At 42.0% G+C, this 19894-nt stretch overlaps 1 protein-coding gene across 15 annotated transcripts in view; it reads left to right on the top strand.

Annotated features, from left to right (window-relative positions):
* LOC135547072 (leucine-rich repeat flightless-interacting protein 2-like) overlaps positions 1-17840 on the top strand; it is an 86280-nt gene extending 68440 nt beyond the window's left edge. For 10 of the 15 annotated variants that reach the window (XM_064975703.1, XM_064975701.1, XM_064975699.1 and 7 more), the window contains 6 exons: positions 61-231; positions 2256-2348; positions 2565-2657; positions 2913-3005; positions 3154-3301; positions 4243-9449. In XM_064975703.1, the coding sequence (XP_064831775.1) occupies positions 61-231; positions 2256-2348; positions 2565-2657; positions 2913-3005; positions 3154-3301; positions 4243-7385 (3741 nt within the window). In that variant the 3' untranslated portion in view covers positions 7386-9449. Of the gene's footprint in view, positions 1-60; positions 232-2255; positions 2349-2564; positions 2658-2912; positions 3006-3153; positions 3302-4242; positions 9450-11198; positions 11249-13492; positions 13614-13764; positions 13845-13967; positions 14073-14418 lie in introns of those variants that run through there. The other 5 variants (XM_064975705.1, XM_064975704.1, XM_064975700.1 and 2 more) reach the window with 3 other exon arrangements.
* The last annotated feature ends 2054 nt before the right edge of the window (positions 17841-19894 follow it).

Genomic DNA, 19894 nt, shown 5'->3' with positions numbered 1-19894 from the left:
CTTTCAGTCTGTCTGTCTGTGTTCCCATGTGCATACACCAACGGGCATCTCTTCCTATAGGATACCTTAGTGGAGGTGGAGGAGAAGTACCGCAAGGCCATGGTGTCCAACGCCCAGCTGGACAACGAGAAGAACAACCTGATGTACCAGGTGGACACGCTGAAGGACTCGCTCATGGAGCTGGAGGAGCTGCTGTCCGAGTCACGCCGCGAGTACGAAGGGAAGAGCAAGGTATGGGATACATCTGAGGGAGGGAGAGATCATGAGAAATATACAATTACAGTAAGATGAAGGGAAAAGTTGGGATCGAAAGAGAAAGGTGTATTGAGGAGGGCGATATTAGGTGGTACCTTTTTGGAAACTATAGTTGCCTATAGTAATGTAATACTGGATGATTATAAACATGAACTGTATGTATAATTGTATGTATATAGTGTATTCGGAAAGTATTCAGACCTCTTCACTTTTTCCACATTTTGTTATTTTTCAGCCATATTCTAAAATTGATTAAATAGTTTTTTTCCCTCGACAATCTACACATAATACTCCATAATGACAAAGCAAAAACAGGTTTTATTACATTTTTGCAAATATATTAAAGATCTAAACTGAAATTTAACATTTGCATAAGTATTCAGACCCTTTACTCAGTACTTTTGTTGAAGCTCCTATGGCAGCGATTACAGCCTCGAGTTTTCTTGGGTATGACGCTACAAGCTTAGCACACCTGTATTTGGGAAACTTCTCCCATTCTCTACAGATCCTCTCAAGCTCTGTCAGGTTGGATGTGGAGTGTCGCTTACCAGCTATTTTCAGGTCTCTCCAGAGATGTTTGATCGGGTTCAAGTCCGGGCTCTGGCTGGGCCACTCAAGGAAATTTAGAGACTTGTCCCGAAGCCACTCCTGCGTTGTCTTGGCTGTGTGCTTAGGGTCGTTGTCCTGTTGAACCTGAACCTGAGCGCTCTGGGGACGGTTTTCTTCAAGGATCTCTCTGTACTTTGCCCTGTTGATCTTTCCCTCTATCCTGACTAGTCTCCCAGTCCCTGCCACTGAAAAACATCCCCACAGCATGATGCTGCCACCACCATTCTTCACCATAAGGATGGTGCCAGGTTTCCTCCATACGTGACGCTTGGCATTCAGGCCAAAGAGTTCAATCTTGGTTTCATCAGACCAGATAATCTTGTTTCGCATGGTCTGAGAATCCTTTAAGTGCCTTTTGGCCTCCTCCAAGTGGGCTGTCATGTGCCTTTTTACTGAGAAGTGGTTTCCATCTGGCCGCTCTACCATAAAGGTCTCATCTGTGGAGTGATGCAGAGGTGGTTGTCCTTCTGGAAGGTTCTCCCATCTCCACAGAGGAACTCTGGAGCTCTGTCAGTGACCATCGGGTTCTTGGTCACCTCCCTGACCAAGGCCCTTCTCCCCCTTCCTAGTGCGGCCAGCTCTAGGAAGTGTCTTGCTGGTTCCAAACGTCTTCCGTTTAAAAATGATGGAGGCTGCTGTATTCTTGGAACTTCAATACTGCAGGAATTTTTTTGGTACCCTTCCCCAGATCTGTTTCTCTACAAAATCCTGTCTCGGAGCTCTACAGACAATTCCTTCGACCTGGCTTGGTTTTTGCTCTGACATGCACCATCAACTGTGGGACCTCTTTATATGGACAGGGCTATGCCTTTCCAACTAATGTCCAATTAATTGAATTTACCATAGAAGGAATCCAATCAAGTTGTAGAAACATCAAGGATGATCAATGGAAACAGGATGACCTGAGCTCAATTTCAATCTCATAGCAAAGGGTCTGAATACTTATGTAAATAAAGTGTTTTTTTATTTGTAGTAGATTTGCAAAAATGTCAAGTTTTTGCTTTGTCATTATGATGTTTTTATATAAAAATATTTGAGCAATTTTAGAATAAGGCTGTAACGTAACAAAATGTAGAAAAAGTGAAGAGGTCTGAATACTTTACAAATGCATTGTACGTAAATGATACGTATGATTTTATACATGTAAAACTGTATTTGTTAAAAAAAGTGTGTGTGTGTGTGTGTGTGTGTGTGTGTGTGTGTGTGTGTGTGTGTATATATGTGTATATATGTGTACAACACACTTTGCTCAAGAATCAGTTTACAGATCGAAACTGACTTCATCCACAACTACAACCTGGACCTGGATTATAAGGCAGCTGTTTTGGGCCACAATGATCACTGCACATATTGCAAATCCATTAAAACATCTCCTCTGTCATTTCTCCCAGGACTTTGAGCGTGAGAAACATGCCCACGGCGTGCTGCAGTTCCAGTTCAAGGAGATGAAGGAAACGCTAAAACAGAGCGAGGAGTTACTAACAGTGAGTCCTCCAAGGCCTCCTCAAAATTAAAACCCAAAGCTTGTCAGGACAGCCAAAATGACTTTACCTGTCACCTTTCAGTTTTCTTATTTCTGAACTCCCCTGTCTTCTCACCTCCATGCTGATCGTCTATTGTTCTCACTGCTTTCACCTTTCGCACACACTTAATTTTCTCCTATTTATTCCATCACATCTTCCTGCGTTTCCGCTGTCCAGGAGATCCGTCAGATGCGTCTCAAGCAGGACGGCTTTGTTAGGGAAATCTCTGACCTGCAGGAAACCGTGGAGTGGAAGGATAAAAAGATTGGGGTAGGCCCTGTGATTTGATAGCATTTGGTGGATGCAAATCGAAATCCCCACACATAATTGTGTTGTGTTCACCTGTGTTGTGGTGTTAAAATACACTTATTTTACTTAGGCAGAGAAGTTGATGCTAGCTAAGTGCATGAATGCTTGATACTGTATACTGCTCCTTCACTTTCTCTATGCTCACTTTCACTTCACCCATATCTATCTTTGTTCTTTACCTGCGCTTCCACCTCCCCCACTGCGGGAACTGCTCAGGCCTTAGAACGGCAAAAGGAGTATTCGGATGCCATCCGAAATGAGCGGGATGAGCTCAGGGATGAGGTGGTCCAGCTGAAAGACATTCTGAAGGTATTTAGTCCTCTCGAGGGAGTCTGAGCTCGGAATATGCAACGCTGGCCTCTTAAACAGGGTTTCTCTATTGTAGTTATGCAGCTATAATGCACTGTTGTGAGACTCTCTTAAGCCTCTCATCAGTTTGTGTTCATGTCCTGCCCAGAAACATGGAATTGTCCTCAGACCTGACCTGACTGCCAATGGGGAAACGCTGGAGTTGGGAACTGAAGGGTCAGCCAGTGGAGATCCAGCTTCTCAATTGGCTCAGGACTCCCAGACGTCGCCCTTGGAAGGGGGGAACAGCATGCTTGGTAAGCACCATTACTGGACGCTACATGTTGTAATCATCTCCTGCTTACCTCATAGCTTTGCCAAATTATAGCTAACTTCTAAGCTCAAATCATGCCCACACCTGATCTAATGCAACCCTGTAGACTTAACCTGAGTTTGGTTGACTGACATAGAAGTTAGTCGCAGAAGAAGTCCAAAACCTAAGTTTTCTCCCCTGATTCTCCTCCCAACCCAATGCAACCCTTGCACTTGATGCATGTTAACTAATCCATGCATCTGAACCATGATTTAAAGCAGATGGTGTAAACACCCTTCTTTTGGTGCCAGAATGTGTATCCTACATAGTAGTTTAATTTTGAGGTAAGTCCAGGGTCATTAGGCTGATTGCTTTGGCGAAATTATGTTGACCTTGTGTTTAGTCTATTATAAACTCTTTACTTCAACCTGATAAATGTCAATGGTGTTTGAAGTGTTTGCTGTGGTGTTATAGTTGGTTGGTGTTTACACCAGATCATTACACGGATCACAATCAATAAATCTATTAATTGGTCTATTTACTGTAGGTTGTCGATTTTATTTTTTGTAAATGATTAGGAAAAAAATGTTTTGTTTGTGTTAAGTCACAAACCTGTCAATTTCTGGCCAGTCCCAAAGCAATATAACACTACAGTAGACATTTCAGAGTTTAAGATTTGCAGCTTGCCAAGGTGCCTCTGACCTGCTCATCTGCCTTGAAGATTAATCTGGGATCAAGGTTTTGTTTGGTGCTCTCCTCCTCTTCTTCCTTTTCCACCTCTTCCATGCTGGTTTGATTTTTACCCAATTCTTTCAAATTACGCTTTGCGCTAATTGGCCCAGGTTCAACTGGCAGATCTTGATCATCAGAAAAATGTTTATTTGAAACTCCAAGCCACAGTGTTTGGCCTATTTCACCCTCATGGTATCCCTCATGGTCTCCTAGGCAGAGCTCAGGAGACGGAGTTGGGAAGTAGAGGAGATAAGGTGGTGGATCCAGGAAGGTCCAGGCAGCAAGAGGATGCACACGAGGAGGAGGCTCAAGAGAACCATCTGACCTCGCCCACCCCCTGTAGCCTTGTTGGTGTTTCTGAAACAGAAACCTCAAGGGAGGCTCAGCCATTCCCGCCCACATTGGGGGAAGAGGTTGAAATTGAAGGCAGTGATGTCAACAAAGACTCCGACAATGGCATACCAGTAGTAGAGGTCAAACGTGGACCGGTCTGTGATTCTGAGGTACTTGTGGTTGTAACAGGTCCTGAGGAAGAGGTTACAGTAGCGGTGGAGGGGTATGAAGCAGCAGGTGTAGAGGGGACAGGGCAAGGAAGAGTAGAGGTTGCAAGTGAAGGGGAAATGGGAATAAAAAATGACAAGGCAGATGAGGCAGAGACCGAAGTTGTCAAGAGCAGTGACGACACCAAAGAGACGTCCTCAAAAGAGCCTACCTCAGAATATGGTGCAGCAGCTGAACAAGAGAAAAACGAATCGAGTAAAGACGTGAAATGTTTAGACTCATATCCTCTGCCTAGGGAAACCATTGAGGACACCATGAAAAATGTCACACAGATTAGCCAAGGGACAGACCTTGATACTAGTGAGAGCCCAATCAAATCAAACCCTGAGCCTCAGAAAACAAAAAAGGCTGAAGCGTTACCAGAGATAACTGACCTGCAGCCACAGGCCCAAGCAGGCAACAAGAAGAAGAAAGGCAAGAAGAAGAAGAAGGGAGAGACACAAAGCGATGTAATGCAGGAAGACCATAAGAAGAGCACAACAGAAACGTGTGTAGTCTCCATGACAAATGGCACACAGATTAGCCTAGGGACAGGCCTTGATACTCCTAAGAGCCCAGTCAAATCAAACCCTGAGCCTCAACCTGAGCCTCAGAAAACAAAAAAGGCATGTGTGTTGCCAGAGACCACTGACATGCAGCCACAGTCCCAAGGAGGCAAAAAGAAAAAGAAAGGCAAGAAGAAGGGAGAGAAACAAGGTGATGAAACGCAGGGAGATAAGATGAGCACAACAGAAGAGGATGTGGTCTCCACCCCAAGCGATAAGGAGTCAGTAGAGGCGGTAGGAGAGGGGGTTATCACAATAGAGACACCGCGAGAGGGGACCAGTAGTTCACCAGATCGAGAGCTCCAAAGCCCTGAACAAAAAGCACAAACCATAGCTGAGAGACTGAACCTGAAGGAAGAACAACTAGAAGAAGACCAAATAGAGCCTACCATTGAAGTATCTCTGACTGACCAAGCTAAGGGTGAGGAAGTTGTCTCAAAGAAAAAAAAGAAGAAAATGAAAAAGGACAAACACAAACCTACAATGGAAACAGAGACATCAGAAGGCGAGATATCAGTATTATCCCTTGAGTCCAACATTGGTATTGCTGATCCTGTTGATCACTCCAAGTGTATAACCAGCGCTTATAACCCTATGGAGGAATTAGAATCGACAACAGATACTGGTACCCAAAAGGACGAGTCAGGGTACACAACCAACCCTGATAACTTTGGAGACTGTTTGAACTCTTCAGCTGACCCAAAATGTCCATTGGACTCGAAACAGTCCACAGCTGGGAATTCAAACAATGTCAAAGAGGAAGATGCAATCAAGGTCTCAGTTGAAGAGGAACAAACAATCCTAGACACAAAGGAACAGGGGAATAACTTTCACAGTCCCATCGTCCTAAGACCAGAGCTCAAGAAGAGCGTGGAACCTGAAGACCTCATCTTCCATGATGGTGTCGCTACTCACCCAGACCAGGCTAACGAAAATGCAACACAAAACCTAAAAGAGGCAGGTCAGGATAAACCAAATGGGAGCCCAGAAGAGCGTACAAATGCACTTGAACATGAAGACACTTCAATGGCAATGCCAGCAAATGTAGAGAAATGCAACAATTCAGCAGATGAGAAATGTTGCAGCATATCGCTTGACCGCAACTGCCCTGCTGCTGAGACCATAAGACTGCCTGAACAATTGGTGGATCTACCTGGTTGTCCAGTCCCTGACAGGCACTTGTATGAAAACAACAAGCCAGAAACACTTGGAGGCATCTCTACAGAGACCGAGCTGAATGATACAGAAACACTTGATGCAGAAGAGGCATCAAATGGAGGGATCTCTACAGAGACCGAGCTGAATGATACAGAAACACTTGATGCAGAAGAGGCATCAAATGGAGGGATCTCTACAGAGACCGAACTGAATGATACAGAAACACTTGATGCAGAAGAGGCATCAAATGGAGGGATCTCTATAGAGACCGAACTGAATGATACAGAAACACGACTACAGGACCCTGTAAAAGAAACTCCGGTGACAATTGACTCTTTTAGGGAACAAAGCCACAATGAAAGTGGACCATGCACTATGGTGGCCGACGCAGAAGAGCAAGATGATCCCATTGAGGCCAAGCTGGAGGGTAACAAGGTACCTAGACCCAGTGAGCAGTGGAATGACGAGGAGCATGAAAATGAGGGTCAATCGTTTGACTTTTCTGACCTAGTTTCAGTGGTTCCTGCAAATGTATTCCCAATAGCATCCCAAGAGGTCAGCCAGGAAGTGAGAACGATGTCGGTAGGATACAATTTAGAGGTAGAGCTTGGTAAAGAGAAGGGTAACCAGGAAGAGGAGGATGACAAACTGCAGGACACAGAGGGAGTTAGCACGATAGTGGCACAGCAATCAATTGAAGGGGGGTCAGATAATGCACCAGAGGAGCTCCGAAGCCCTGAAGAAAAAGCACAAACCATAGTTGAGGGCCAGAACGTGAATGGAGAACAACAACTAATCACATTAGAGGAGGGGGTTAGTGTAACATACAAACAGAAAGACATTGCAGAGGAGGGAGTGAGTGTGACTGATGAACAGCAAGGTGTAGGAGAGAGCGAGAGGCAGCAGAATGCAACTGAGGTAGAGGCTTTGCCAGTAGAGGAGGGGGAAGAGGCAATCCAGTATGGGTCACAGCAGGGTAGAAGAGAAAGTAGTCAAAGTGCAGAGGGCATCAACGAGCAATCTAGGACAGGCTTGAAAAAAGGCAGTAAGAAAGTAAAAGGCAAGGGAAAAGAGGACTGCCGAATGTCCTAGTTTTTAGGCCTGCACTCAATATAAACAACAACAAATATGTATGAAAGTGCAAAGAGTCTCAACTAATACAGCCAAAGCAAGTACCATTAAAATTCCTTCCAAAGTTATAATTCGATGTACTGTATTTTGAGGTCAAAGTATTTGTGACATATTTTTTGTTTTGGCTTTGTATTCCAACACTTTGTATTTGAAATGATACTATGAGGTAAAGTGTAGCATCCATATTAATTTAATTTGAGCGTACTTTTTGTTCAGCACTTTTTGTACATGCTCTGGCCCCCCCCATTTTAGGGAACCAAAGTATTTGGACAAATTAATTTGTGTGTTGAAGTAATCAAAAGTGTAGTATTTGGGCCTATATTCCTAGTACTCAATGACTACACTAAGCTTGTTTGATGTATTTGCAGTTTGTTTTGGTTGTTTCAGATTATGTTGTGCCCAATACATTATTTAACATTACATTTCTATTGTCACTTTTATTTTAAATAAGAATAGAATGTTTCTAAACACTTCTACATTAATGTGGATGCTACCATGATTACGAATAATGGTGAATAATGATGAGTGAGAAAGTTAGAGGCACAAGACCATAACCCCAAAACATGCTAAACAGGAGAGGTTGAGGGGGATGATGTGTATGGCTCTATAATTTTCTCACTCATCAGTATTCATGATTATCCATAATCATTGTAGCATCCACATTAAGGTAGAAGTGTTTAGAAATACTATATTCTTATTTACAACAAAAGTGACTCCAAAATGACACAATACATTATTTACCATACGTTTCTATTGGGCATAAGCTTGATGTAGTCATTGCTTGGAATATGGGACCAAATACTAAACATTTGACTTTAATGCACATATGTGAATTTGTCCAAATACTTTTGGTTCCCTTAAATGGGGGGACAATGTACAAAAAGTGCAGTAATTTCTAAACGGGTACCCCAATTTGGATGAAAATACCCTCAAATTAAAGCTGACTATGATAAACATTAGACATATGAAAGCTAACACCATACTATGCCTTATTAACAACAAATATGCCACTCTCCAAATACTTTGACTTCACAGCATGTGTGTATTTTGGCAAATTTTTAGGGAAGTTTGTCATAAGGGGTGGGTAATCTTACCACACAGGCTGTTTTTCCCCAAACAAGCAGTAACACACCTGATTCAACTAAGGAAACCATTAATTTAAGACTAGTAGTAGTTACGTAGAATCAATCAAATGTGTTACTACTTGCCTGGCCTTGGTAGGGTACATTGCCCATACTCTCGTATAAATCTGCAGCACCTATATACCTATACTGTAATTATGTAATATTGATTGAATGAATGACAGTATGTTTTTCCTCATTTATTCAAGGCACAATGTTTATATTGCAATGCACGATATTCGTATCGTCATACCGTCCTTCTCTCATCCTGTGATTTATGGAATTACCGGCCTAGTACACAAGGGGGCGCCAAAAAACAACCCATTGGCCATCTAACCAGAATGCTAACAGAATTGGCACAAGCAATAGTGAATTTTCATGGAGGCTGCTAGCTAAATATGTTAATGAGCCCAAACGAAAAGAAAAATTGCAAAGACAGGCAATCCAGCTCATAAAGGTATACATATATACGTAGGAGGTATACGTAGGCGCTACCAAATGTCATTTTTGATCAGTTTTGACATTTACAAGCTAAATGTGAATGACAGACTTTGTGCAAATTAAGTTTTGACGCATGCTTGTCTGTGTGGAGTCGCTGGGGAAGGGGCCTGCCTGCTCAGACGGAACGTGAACGAAGAGGACAAAAAAACGCAAGGAAATCAAGCAGATAATTCATCCAAAGGGCTTTGAGTTCTCAAACACAGCAGAAAGCTAACACCATACTATATGCCCTGTCACCTTATTAATTCAGCCACTTACTTAGAGAACTAACAAGTTAAAGTTAGGGGTCACGTTAATGCAGAATTCTGTTTTTAACGCAGGAAAAAAATATAAAACATATATCTTGCTGAATTTTGTAAACGCAGATCTAAAATGCTTATTAAAATTTCTGCTCAGCATCAGACTACGTTTGTGCTTCAGTTTCACTTCTCCACTCAGATGAGAATTCACAAACGAGCATTCTATCAGCAGACAGTTCTCTGAATGATGTGTAGCTACTTTTCTGATACTTTTCTCAGTGTAACCAGACTACTTTTCTCTTGTAAAAGGCAAGATTAACTTTAAGCGAAACATTAGGAAAAGTAGCTGGCTACATTCTTTCTATGATAAACATTTTAAATACAGTATGATGGCAATGCATCGTTTTTGCACGGAAGACCTTGCTTTTTCATTGTAAGCTCATTTACTTGTGTGGCTGCCAGCCAAATAGCGTTACACTTCTGTTGATAAAAAGAAAGCTATTTTCTGTCAAATGTGCTGCACTAATGTATTTCTGTGAAGGAAAACTACAGTTGTACTTCCCTGATCATGCTTGAAGCAAAAAACACTTGACTTTAAATATAAAACGCAACCCCTGTCAATACACAGCTGGACTGCTCCGGTTTTCTCCCATTGTGCTATTTACAAACACACATGTTAAGAGTAGGGGTGTTAACCCTGGTGTTCTGGCTAAATTCCCAATCTGGCCCTTATACTATCATCGCCACCTAATCATTCCCAGCTTCCTATTGGCTCAATCATCCCCAGGACATTGCTGTAAATGAGAATGTGTTCTCAGTCAACTTAACTGGTAAAATAAGAAAATAAAAATAAACTATCTCAACTGTTCTCAGGGCAATTACGGTAAGCTTCATAATGTGAAATGAAGAACGCGATCTGCTGTATCTGCTAACGTATTGCACAATTGTTTTTGAAAACTTAAAATAAATAGTTTCCCCTGGCTATTTCCAAATACGGTATTCCGCCCAAGCCTAGTCAAAAGTTTGCCTAGAACAAAAAATATTTTCTTGCTTGGTGTATTTTGATGAAGAGAGAAACTAACCGATTTGAGATTTTCTCATGCCATAAAATAATTGGCAGAAAAATCCTCCATGTTACAAGTCCATTCCATGTAGGCAATGATATCAGGTGAAATCCAAGCCCTAAGATATCATGTGCATACTGTAAAATTGCTTTGTGTTCCGCATATGCCATGTTTCCTGAATTCATATGATGATATGACTGCAAGACAAATTGTATACAAGAATATGACTCCCTTGTTAATCACTGGTCTAAATTTTTTTGTCATGTGCACTTTTTGTTAGGAAATACCTTCTGACCCTTTTCATGATTGAATAAAATAAGTAATTACAAACTTTGAGAAGTAAACTTTAGTAATGTATAATACTAATTATGTAGTGTTATAGTATAATAGTACTTATGTGTTGTCTGCCTGTCAACAGCAGTCTCATTGACGCACAAACATAATCTCTTCGGGTCAACTTCTCTCATCCATTAGCTGTTTAGCATAAAAATGCCCTAGAGGCTGTGTGCCCTCCTCTCCAGTTTCTGCATGCTAACCATAACCCCACCCCTCACCTACGCTCTCCCAATGGACACCTGCTCCATTGCATGCATCAAGTGACTCTAAACTCCTCCCACCCCGACTCAGCCCCTCCCCATCCATGTACTTGGCTCCTCCCACCCCTGGTATGTTAACATTGGTTTTACTGTATGCTCAAGTTGTTCTTATGATTGTTCTTGCATGAACATAATGAAAGTGTGTATTGATTGGGTTATAGATGCTTACTCAAAGTTATACAGATAATGGTGACAAGTTCTGTGACATTTTTAATACTGTAAGCAGATCAGCTCAATACTTCTTTTCTTTCAGAGATCCGCTTGAGGAAGCTGGTTGACGAGCGGGAGAACTTGATAGGACAGGTGAGTAAGGACATCCATCTATCCATAGTCTGTCACCCATTACGCTAGCTGAACTCTTCAACTGAATTGGCCATAGAGGCAACAGGCAAATAAAATAAAATTGTATTTGTCACATATGCTGAATACAACAGGTGTAGTAGACCTTACCTTGAAATGCTTACTTACAAGCCCATGGCCAACAATGCAGTTAAGAAAATAGAGTAAATAAAATATTTACTAAATAAACCAGTTACATTTTTTTTTTTTAAGTAACACAATAAAATAACAATCATGAGGCTATATACAGGGTGTACCAGTACTGAGTCAGTGTGCAGGAGTACAGATTAGTCAATGTAATTTGTATGTGTAGGTAGGGGTAAAGTGACTTTGCATAGATAATGAACAGTGAGTAGCTGCAGTGTAAAAACAGGGGGGGGGCTAAATGCAAATAGTCCAGGTGGCCATTCTGATTAATTGTTCAGCAGTCTAATGGCTTGGGGTAGAAGCAGTTAAGGAGCCTTTTGGACCATGACTTCTCCGGTACTGCTGCTCCGGTACTGCTTGTCGTGCAGTAGCAGAGAGAAAACAGACTATGAATTGGGTGACTGGAGTTTTATAAAATAGCCTCAAACTCTACTCAACAAATTCGATGCAGTCTATCACAGTGCTCTCGTTGGCTGGCCATCGCTTCATACTCGTCGCCAAACCCACTGGCTCCAGATCCTCTACAAGTCTCTGCTAGGTAAAGCCCCGCCTTATCTCAGCTCACTGGTCACCATAGCAGCACCCACCCGTAGCACACGCTCCAGCAGGTATATCTCACTGGTCACCCCCAAAGCCAATTCCTCCTTTGGCCCCCTTTCCTTCCAGTTCTCTGCTGCCAATGACTGGAACGAACTGCAAAAATCTCTAAAGCTGGAGACTCATATCTCCCTCACTAGCTTTAAGCACCAGCTGTCAGAGCAGCTCACAGATCACTGCACCTGTACATAGCCCATATGTAAACAGCCTATCCAACTACCTTACCCCAATACTGTATTTATTTATTTATCTTGCTCCTTTGCACCACAGTATCTCTACTTGCACATTCATCTTCTGCAAATCTACCATTCCAGTGTTTAATTGATATATTGTAATTACTTTGCCACCGTGGCCTATTTATTACCTTACCTCCCTTACCTCATTTGCACTCACTGTATATAGATTTTTCTTTTTTACTGTATTATTGACTGTATATTTTGTTTATTCTGTTGTATGTGTCGAACTGTTGTGCTTTATCTTGGCCAGGTCGCAGTTGTAAATGAGAACTTGTTCTCAACTAGCCTACCTGGTTAAATAAAGGTGAAATAAAATAAAAATGAAAATCTTTTCAGTCTCCTTAGGGGAAAAAGGTGTTGTGCCCTCTTCGTGACTTTCTTTGTGTGTTTAGACCATGATAGTTAGTTGGTGATGTGGACACCAAGGAACTTGAAACTCTCGACCCGCTCGATGTGACTGGGAGCGTGTTTGGCCCTCCTTTTCCTGTAGTCCACGATCATCTCCTTTGTCTTGCTCACGTTGAAGGAAAGGTTTTTGTCCTGACCACCTCCCTATAGGCTGTGTCATCGTTGTCGGTGATCAGGCCTACCACTGCTGTGTCGTCAGCAACCTTGATGGTGTTGGAGTCGTGCTTGGCCACGCAGTCGTGGGTGAACAGGGAGTACGGGAGGGGACTAAGCACGCACCCCTGAGGGGCCCCTGTTTTGAGCATCAGCGTGGCAGATGTGTTTTTGCCTACCCTTACCACCTGGGGGCGGCCTGGCTCTGTTATGGTATGGGGTGCATTTTCCTGGCATGGTTTACAGTTGAAGTCGGAAGTTTACATACACCTTAGCCAAATGCATTTAAACTCAGTTTTTCACAATTCCTGACATTTAATCCTTGTAAAAAATCCCTGTCTTAGGTCAGTTAGGATCACCACTTTATTTTAAGAATGTGAAATGTCAGAATAATAGTACAGATAATCATTTATTTCAGCTTTTATTTCTTTCATCACATTCTCAGTGTGTCAGAAGTTTACATACACTCAATTAGTATTTGGTGGTATTGTCTTTAAATTGTTGGGTCAAACGTTTCAGGTAGCCTTCCACAAGCTTCCCACAACAATCTTACCACCATCAACAAAACACCAAGAGTGTATTTTCTCGTGGAAGATTAGTGTCGCAACCCTTATACAGCTACAATTTGAATAGGTTTTAACTGTCCTGAATGTGGTCCTCCCTATAGGTGAAGAAACTGAAGGCCCAAGTAGAGCAGAAGAAACAGAGGAACGAGATTGAGGAGGATTCCAGCCCGGAGGGCGAGGTTCTGGAGAACGGCACAGACCCACACATACAAGACCTGCAGAGTAAGATTCATAGAGACTGTAACGTGTTATGACTGAAATTAATAACTCAAGATAAAAATGTATGTTAGTCCTAACTATGTTATTTTAATAGGATTCAGTATCTACTGCATTGGCACATCAGACCTTGTTTTCTTGTTTCCCACATTTGCAGGAGATGCCAGCAGGCAACTTAGTGACCTAAAGTTCAAACTTGTCAAATCGGAGCAGGAAGTGACAGCTTTGGAACAGAATGTAAGTGTACTGTCATTAACCTAGTTGATTGGAAAGAGATAATTATCACAGGTCCAAGTACAGCTAATTTGAGTCAAAATAGGCTGAGATTCTCATGTACTCTATCCAATCACCAATCTGCAGGTTACTAGGCTAGAGGGTCAGGTGACCCGCTACAAGGGTGCGTCGGAGAACTCAGAGAAAGTAGAGGACGAGTTGAAGGCTGAGAAACGCAAGCTGCAGAGAGAAGTATGGCCCCCAGCTTTCAGTTATGTGGCTTAAATCAAGCTCCTATGCAGAGACCAGATGTCAGGGGTCTGCACTGTTCAGAACATTGCTTCTGAAATGGATAGAATTACATGGTCATGTGGAATAGAATGGAATAGTTTCTCCCTCCTTTACCCGAAGTGTGCACTAATAGACTTCCCTGCATGGATTTAAAAGGAATGGCCTAATCCTTTCAAATCTTAGGGGGGAGTGAACAAGTGCACACTTGGGTTATAATGTACACAATTTGTGTTTTTGATTCATTGTTGATTTTGAATGAATCTCTGAATAAAATCTAATGATCGTTCTTTCTGTTCCTTGATGGCAGTTGCGGTCAGCGCTGGACAAGATAGATGAACTTGAGTCGAACAACAGCCACCTCTCTAAACGGTTGGACAAGATGAAAGCCAATCGCTCCACGGCAACGACTCCCTAATGATGACCTGGCAGCAGAACTCCGTCCCTATCCTGTCCGTCCACCAATGGCTGCCCACGTTGGAAGGAGTGTCCTGCCTTGCATTGGGCTTGCCTCTCCATCTGCTTCGCAACCTTATGAAAAAAAACTTTAAGTAACTTCAGTTCTCCTAATCGCTAGCGCAGACAACACAGAACACAAACACGCGCAATGTGCCATATTCTTAATGTCTTTGTTTTTGTTTGTTTTTCCAATTATGAGAATTCTTCATAGGTGTATATATGACACCCAGAAAGCCCTTACCAAGCACTAATTGTCGGGGAAGAGTAAGTCTGTATGTCTTATTTTCTGGGGGAAGTCGCTGCTCTGCACCAGAGAATTTGGGGAAATACAGTGCGACTAGGGGCGACCTGGGACTGGATAGGGTTCTTTGGACCGCGACTGGCTACTTGGGCTACATAATTTTGCTATCCCATCCCCTGTGTACAGAATAACACTGAATGTCCCTCTTTCCGGAACTATCCGCCGCCTCACTCAAACCCCTATGTTCACCTTTACTAAACAGAGAGGACATGGCCCCAAGTCTCAGTGGACTGAACTGAACTGGGTTAACATGGTGTGCTGTGGATGTGAGCATTTTTTTGCGTGTATTTACATTTTTTCCCATCTTATACCCTGCATTTCTCTTATCTGTGTCCTAAAAGCCAAATTATGAGCACATTTTACCATGGTTGGGTGTGTATGTTTGTCTCTTTTTGTGTTTACCTGTTGTCTCTTAAAGGGCAACTTCACCACAACCTCGTTTTCATGATCTCCAGCACATTACCAGTGTCAATGGCGTACATTTTGAAGAAAAAACATATACAGTTGAAGTCAGAAGTTTACAGACACCTTAGCCAAATACATTTGAACTCAATTTTTCACAATTCCTGTTTTAGGTCTGTTAGATCACCATTTTATTTTAAGAATGTGAAAAGTCAGAATAATAGTAGAGAGAATTAAGGATTTTATTTCGGCTTTTATTTCTTTCATCACATTCCCAGTGGGTCGGAAGTTTACATACTAATTAAGTGTATTTGGTAGCATTGCCTTTAAATTGTGTAACTTGAGTCAAACGTTTTGGGTAACCTTCCACAAGCTTCCCACAATAAGTTGGGTGAATTTGCTCGCACACGCTTTTTCAGTTCTGCCCACACATTTTCTATGGGATTGAGGTCAGGGCTTTGTGATGGCCACTCCAATACCTTGACTTCGTTGTCCTTAAGCCATTTTGCCACAACTTTGGAAGTATGCTTGGGGTCATTGTCCATTTGGAAGACCCATTTGTGACCAAGCTTTAACTTCCTGACTGATGTCTTGAGATGTTGCGTCTATATCCACATAATTTTCCTTCGTCATGAAGCCATCTATGTTGTGAAGTGCACCAGTCCCTCCTGCAGCAAAGTCCCCCCACAACATGATGCTGCCAACCGCGTGCTTCACGGTTGGGATGGTGTCCTTCAGCTTGCAAGCCACCCCCTTTTTCCTCCAAACATAACAATGGTCATTATGGCCAACAGTTCTGTTTTTGTTTCATCAGACCAGAGGACATTTCTCCAAAAAGTACGATCTTTGTCTCCATGTGCAGTTGCAAACCGTAATCTGGCTTTTTTATGGCGGTTTTGGAGCAGTGCCTTCTTCCTTGCTGAGCGGCCTTTCAGGTTATGTCGATATAGGACTCGTTTTACTGTGGATATAGATACTTTTGTACCGGTTTCCTCCAGCATCTTCACAAAGTCCTTTGCTGTTGTTCTGGGATTGATTTGCACTTTTCGCACCAAAGTACGTTCATCTCTTGGGGACAGAACGTGTCTCCTTCCTGAGCGGTATGACAGCTGCCTGGTCCCATGGTGTTTATACTTGCGTACTATTGTTTGTACAGATGAACGTGGTATCTTCAGGTGTTTGGACATTTCTTCCAAGAATGAACCAGACTTGAGGAGGGCTACATTTTTTTTCTGAGGTCTTGGCTGATTTCTTTTGATCTTCCCATGATGTCAAGCAAAGAGGCACTGAGTTTCAAGGTAGGCCTTTGTACACCTCCAATTGACTTAAATGATGTCAGTTAGCCTATCAGAAGCTTCTAAAGCCATGACAATTTTCCAAGCTGTTTAAAAGCACAGTCAACTTAGTGAAATAATCTGTCTGTAAACAATTGTTTACCTTGTCATGCACAAAGTAGATGTCCTAACCTACTTGCCAAAACTATAGTTTGTTAAAAACACATTTGTGGAGTGGTTGAATTTTCTTTTGTGTATGTGAACTTCTGACTTCAACTGTATATAAAGTTACAATTTCTACCCGATTACAAGTTATATAAAAACAGTGATTTTCAAACAGTTGTGGTGACGTGGGGAGCAAGAAAACACCCAACCTTCGGTTAGAAACACATTGGAGGTTTTGAAAATCCATTTTTTTCAAACTTTTAATACTACCCTGTAATGTCACACGGAAACATTATTTTAAGACCACAGGTCATAGAAAAGTGTTTTCCCATATGGAGATAATGAGGTTGAAAAGTGGTAGTTGCCCTTAAGTCCAAAAGCTTGTGTTGTCAAGAGGACACAGGAGGTTGTGTATGCATCCCACCTTCCCAAGCTACACCTTCTTTCTTACCACAATTGATATAATCATTCACACAAACAGAATGTACAGTATTTAACTTCACCTGTGATTTCACCCGCTTTCTACTTCAGATTTATTTGTTTTTTGATTCGTTTTTTTGGGGGGGACAAAATAATAGAATTGAAAGACTGATTTGTCTTTGAATGTACCCAGGTCATGTTTATTTGGCGCCAAATGGAAGAAAAGCTCAAACAAGGTGGGACTACCTAGAATTGTCCAATAAGATACGCTTATTTTAGTTATGCTGCCATTGGTTTGAAATGTTAGGCTACGGTGTGCAGGTGCCCTAATGAATATGACCCAGGTGTTTGGTTCATTCGTTTGGGCAGGCTGTTTAGGACCTGTCTATTACAGCCACCGCTATGAGTGAGCCTCAAAGCAGTCAATGACAGCCTGCGTACCCCCCCCTCCAATCAGGTAGAGCCTCACTGACGTTTGTCTCAAGCAATAATGTAAAAAGGCCACCTCACATACTCTTGCTTGTTGAGACATGCTGCTGATGATGATGCTTATGGTGATGAAGAAGACTACACAAATAAGGGCGAATGTTAATCGGATAACCCTCAAACACACTCTGGGGAGACGCTGCTTCACTGTTTACAAAGCTTTGAAATGTTTAAGAAGACTCAAGGAATTGTAATCGCTGTGCAATAAAATGTCTAACCATGCTGTACCGGCAGTTGAGTGTTTAAGTCAAATCATTGCAGGAAATTAGCTGTAAAACTGCAACATTTTATCTACACCCTTGTTCTTACCATAGGGGTCATTCTTGTTGTAACCTTCTGCAGGCAGGTGACACCAGAGGATGTTGACACCCATGCCAAACTGTAACGCCATGGTGTTATGAAATCACAGGTCTGAGGGAGAAACGGGGACAATATTGAACTGATGTAACTCATGTACAATAACTGTACACTTCTGTTTACAGTGTATATTCTGGTAATTACAGTACATTCCATACTATTTAGTGTTGTGGACAAATTTAATTCAGTTTGACTTGTGTGTAATCAGAATTTAGGGCTCTATTCAATCCGCATAGCAGAAGTTCAGCTTTACAGAGTGATTGCAATTTAAAGGCAATGTTCCCACTTTAGTGTGGACCGCATTCACGGTAAACACTGCATATGTCAGCTCAATCAGAAAGGACCTTTACATTTCTAGTGCAGAGTCTATAACTCTTCAGATTTACAGATTTGAATAGAACCCTTAATTTCATCATCCAGCCTGCCCATACCAGCGATTGGAAAAACCAGGTTCTAGTACACGAGTACCACCAAGCCTTCACAAACTCTGGGAACCACCCCAGGTCTGAACAGTCTATGGCCAGACCCTCAGATTTGTCACCTGATACTAAGTTAGATGTGAAAGTAAATAGATAGGTTTGTACATGTAGAACATGTGCTTTCGTTACTGTGGAAGTATTATACCATTTTCCTGACTCAAGGAGATACAATCTCCCTCCAGGGGTCTTACCCGTCAGGTTGAGGTGCAATGTATCCTGGGGGCTGTGGAGCATCACACGCTTCCTCCTCGTCACCTGAGCCAGCAGGTTGTACATCCCCTGACCACGAGGATAGATGGAAGGACACCACAGAACAGAGAGTGAGTAACTTTGAAGTATCCTATAAGGTATCATCCTATAAAAGTGGAACTGACAGTGTTTTAACTACTTTGCATAAATGAAAGAGACAATCATATCAGTCAAAAATATTGGATTCCTATTTTATGCTTCAAAACCAACTATTTGACTCAAAATTCCATGATGTAGAGTTGGGCATTGTTGGCAGAATAGATAGATGCAGTTCATATAATTTACCAATACATTTTTTGGTAGTCAAAATATATTGCTATCAGATTGTAAATCACAGCTGGCCTGGTACATTGTTTGCTGCCACAACCGTTCGGGATGCACTTTCAGTTTCAATGACTCAATATTTTGAACAAAAATGGATGACTCTCAGGCTGGAAATGTCAATACAATCAAACTAGAAAGGGAAAATGCTATATACAGTATCCTATGTACATAAGTGGACATTAAAGGGACATATTTTTTCAAATAAAACAATTGTTAGTTTGGGTCGCAGTTACATGTTTTTTTTTATATATAAATAGGCTATGTCTGGCCTGCGAATTCAATGTGTTTTTTCAATATGGTCCGTGCGCTGATTGAGTTTGACACCCCTGGTCTTGCGTATTTATGTAGCTAGCTATTTATTTAGCAAGCTAAAAACATGGAGCCTAACATTAGCTAGCTAGCTGATGGGAGGATATCATGTCATTGGGGGAGTGTGTGAATGACCAGCTTTTCCCCATCTTTTTTCAGTGGCTACAGATAGAGATGCTGGTGTCATTTGGTTAGCTAGCCTGTTGAAACTCTGGGGGTGCTATATCAGTTTTGGATAAAAAGACGTGCCCGTTTTAAGCGCAATGTTTTGTCACAAAAAGATGCTCGACTATGCATATAATTGGTAGCTTTGGAAAGAAAACACTCTGTGTCCAGAACTGCAAAGATATTCTCTGTGCGTGCCCTAGAACGTGAGCTACAGGCAAAACCAAGATGAGACGGCATCCAGGAAATGAGCAGGATTTTTGAGGCGCCGTTTTCCATTGTCTCCTTATATGGCTGTGAATGCGAGAGGAGTGAGTCTGCCCTTTCAGTCGTTTCCCCAAGGTGTCTGCAGCATTGTGACGTATTTGTAGGCATATCATTGGAAGATTGACCATA

This window comes from Oncorhynchus masou, chromosome 10 (genome assembly GCF_036934945.1).
Source record: "Oncorhynchus masou masou isolate Uvic2021 chromosome 10, UVic_Omas_1.1, whole genome shotgun sequence".
In the NCBI taxonomy this organism is placed as follows: Eukaryota; Metazoa; Chordata; class Actinopteri; order Salmoniformes; family Salmonidae; genus Oncorhynchus; species Oncorhynchus masou.
Note: the sequence above shows the minus strand (reverse complement) of the source record. Positions and strands in the feature narration are given on the sequence as shown.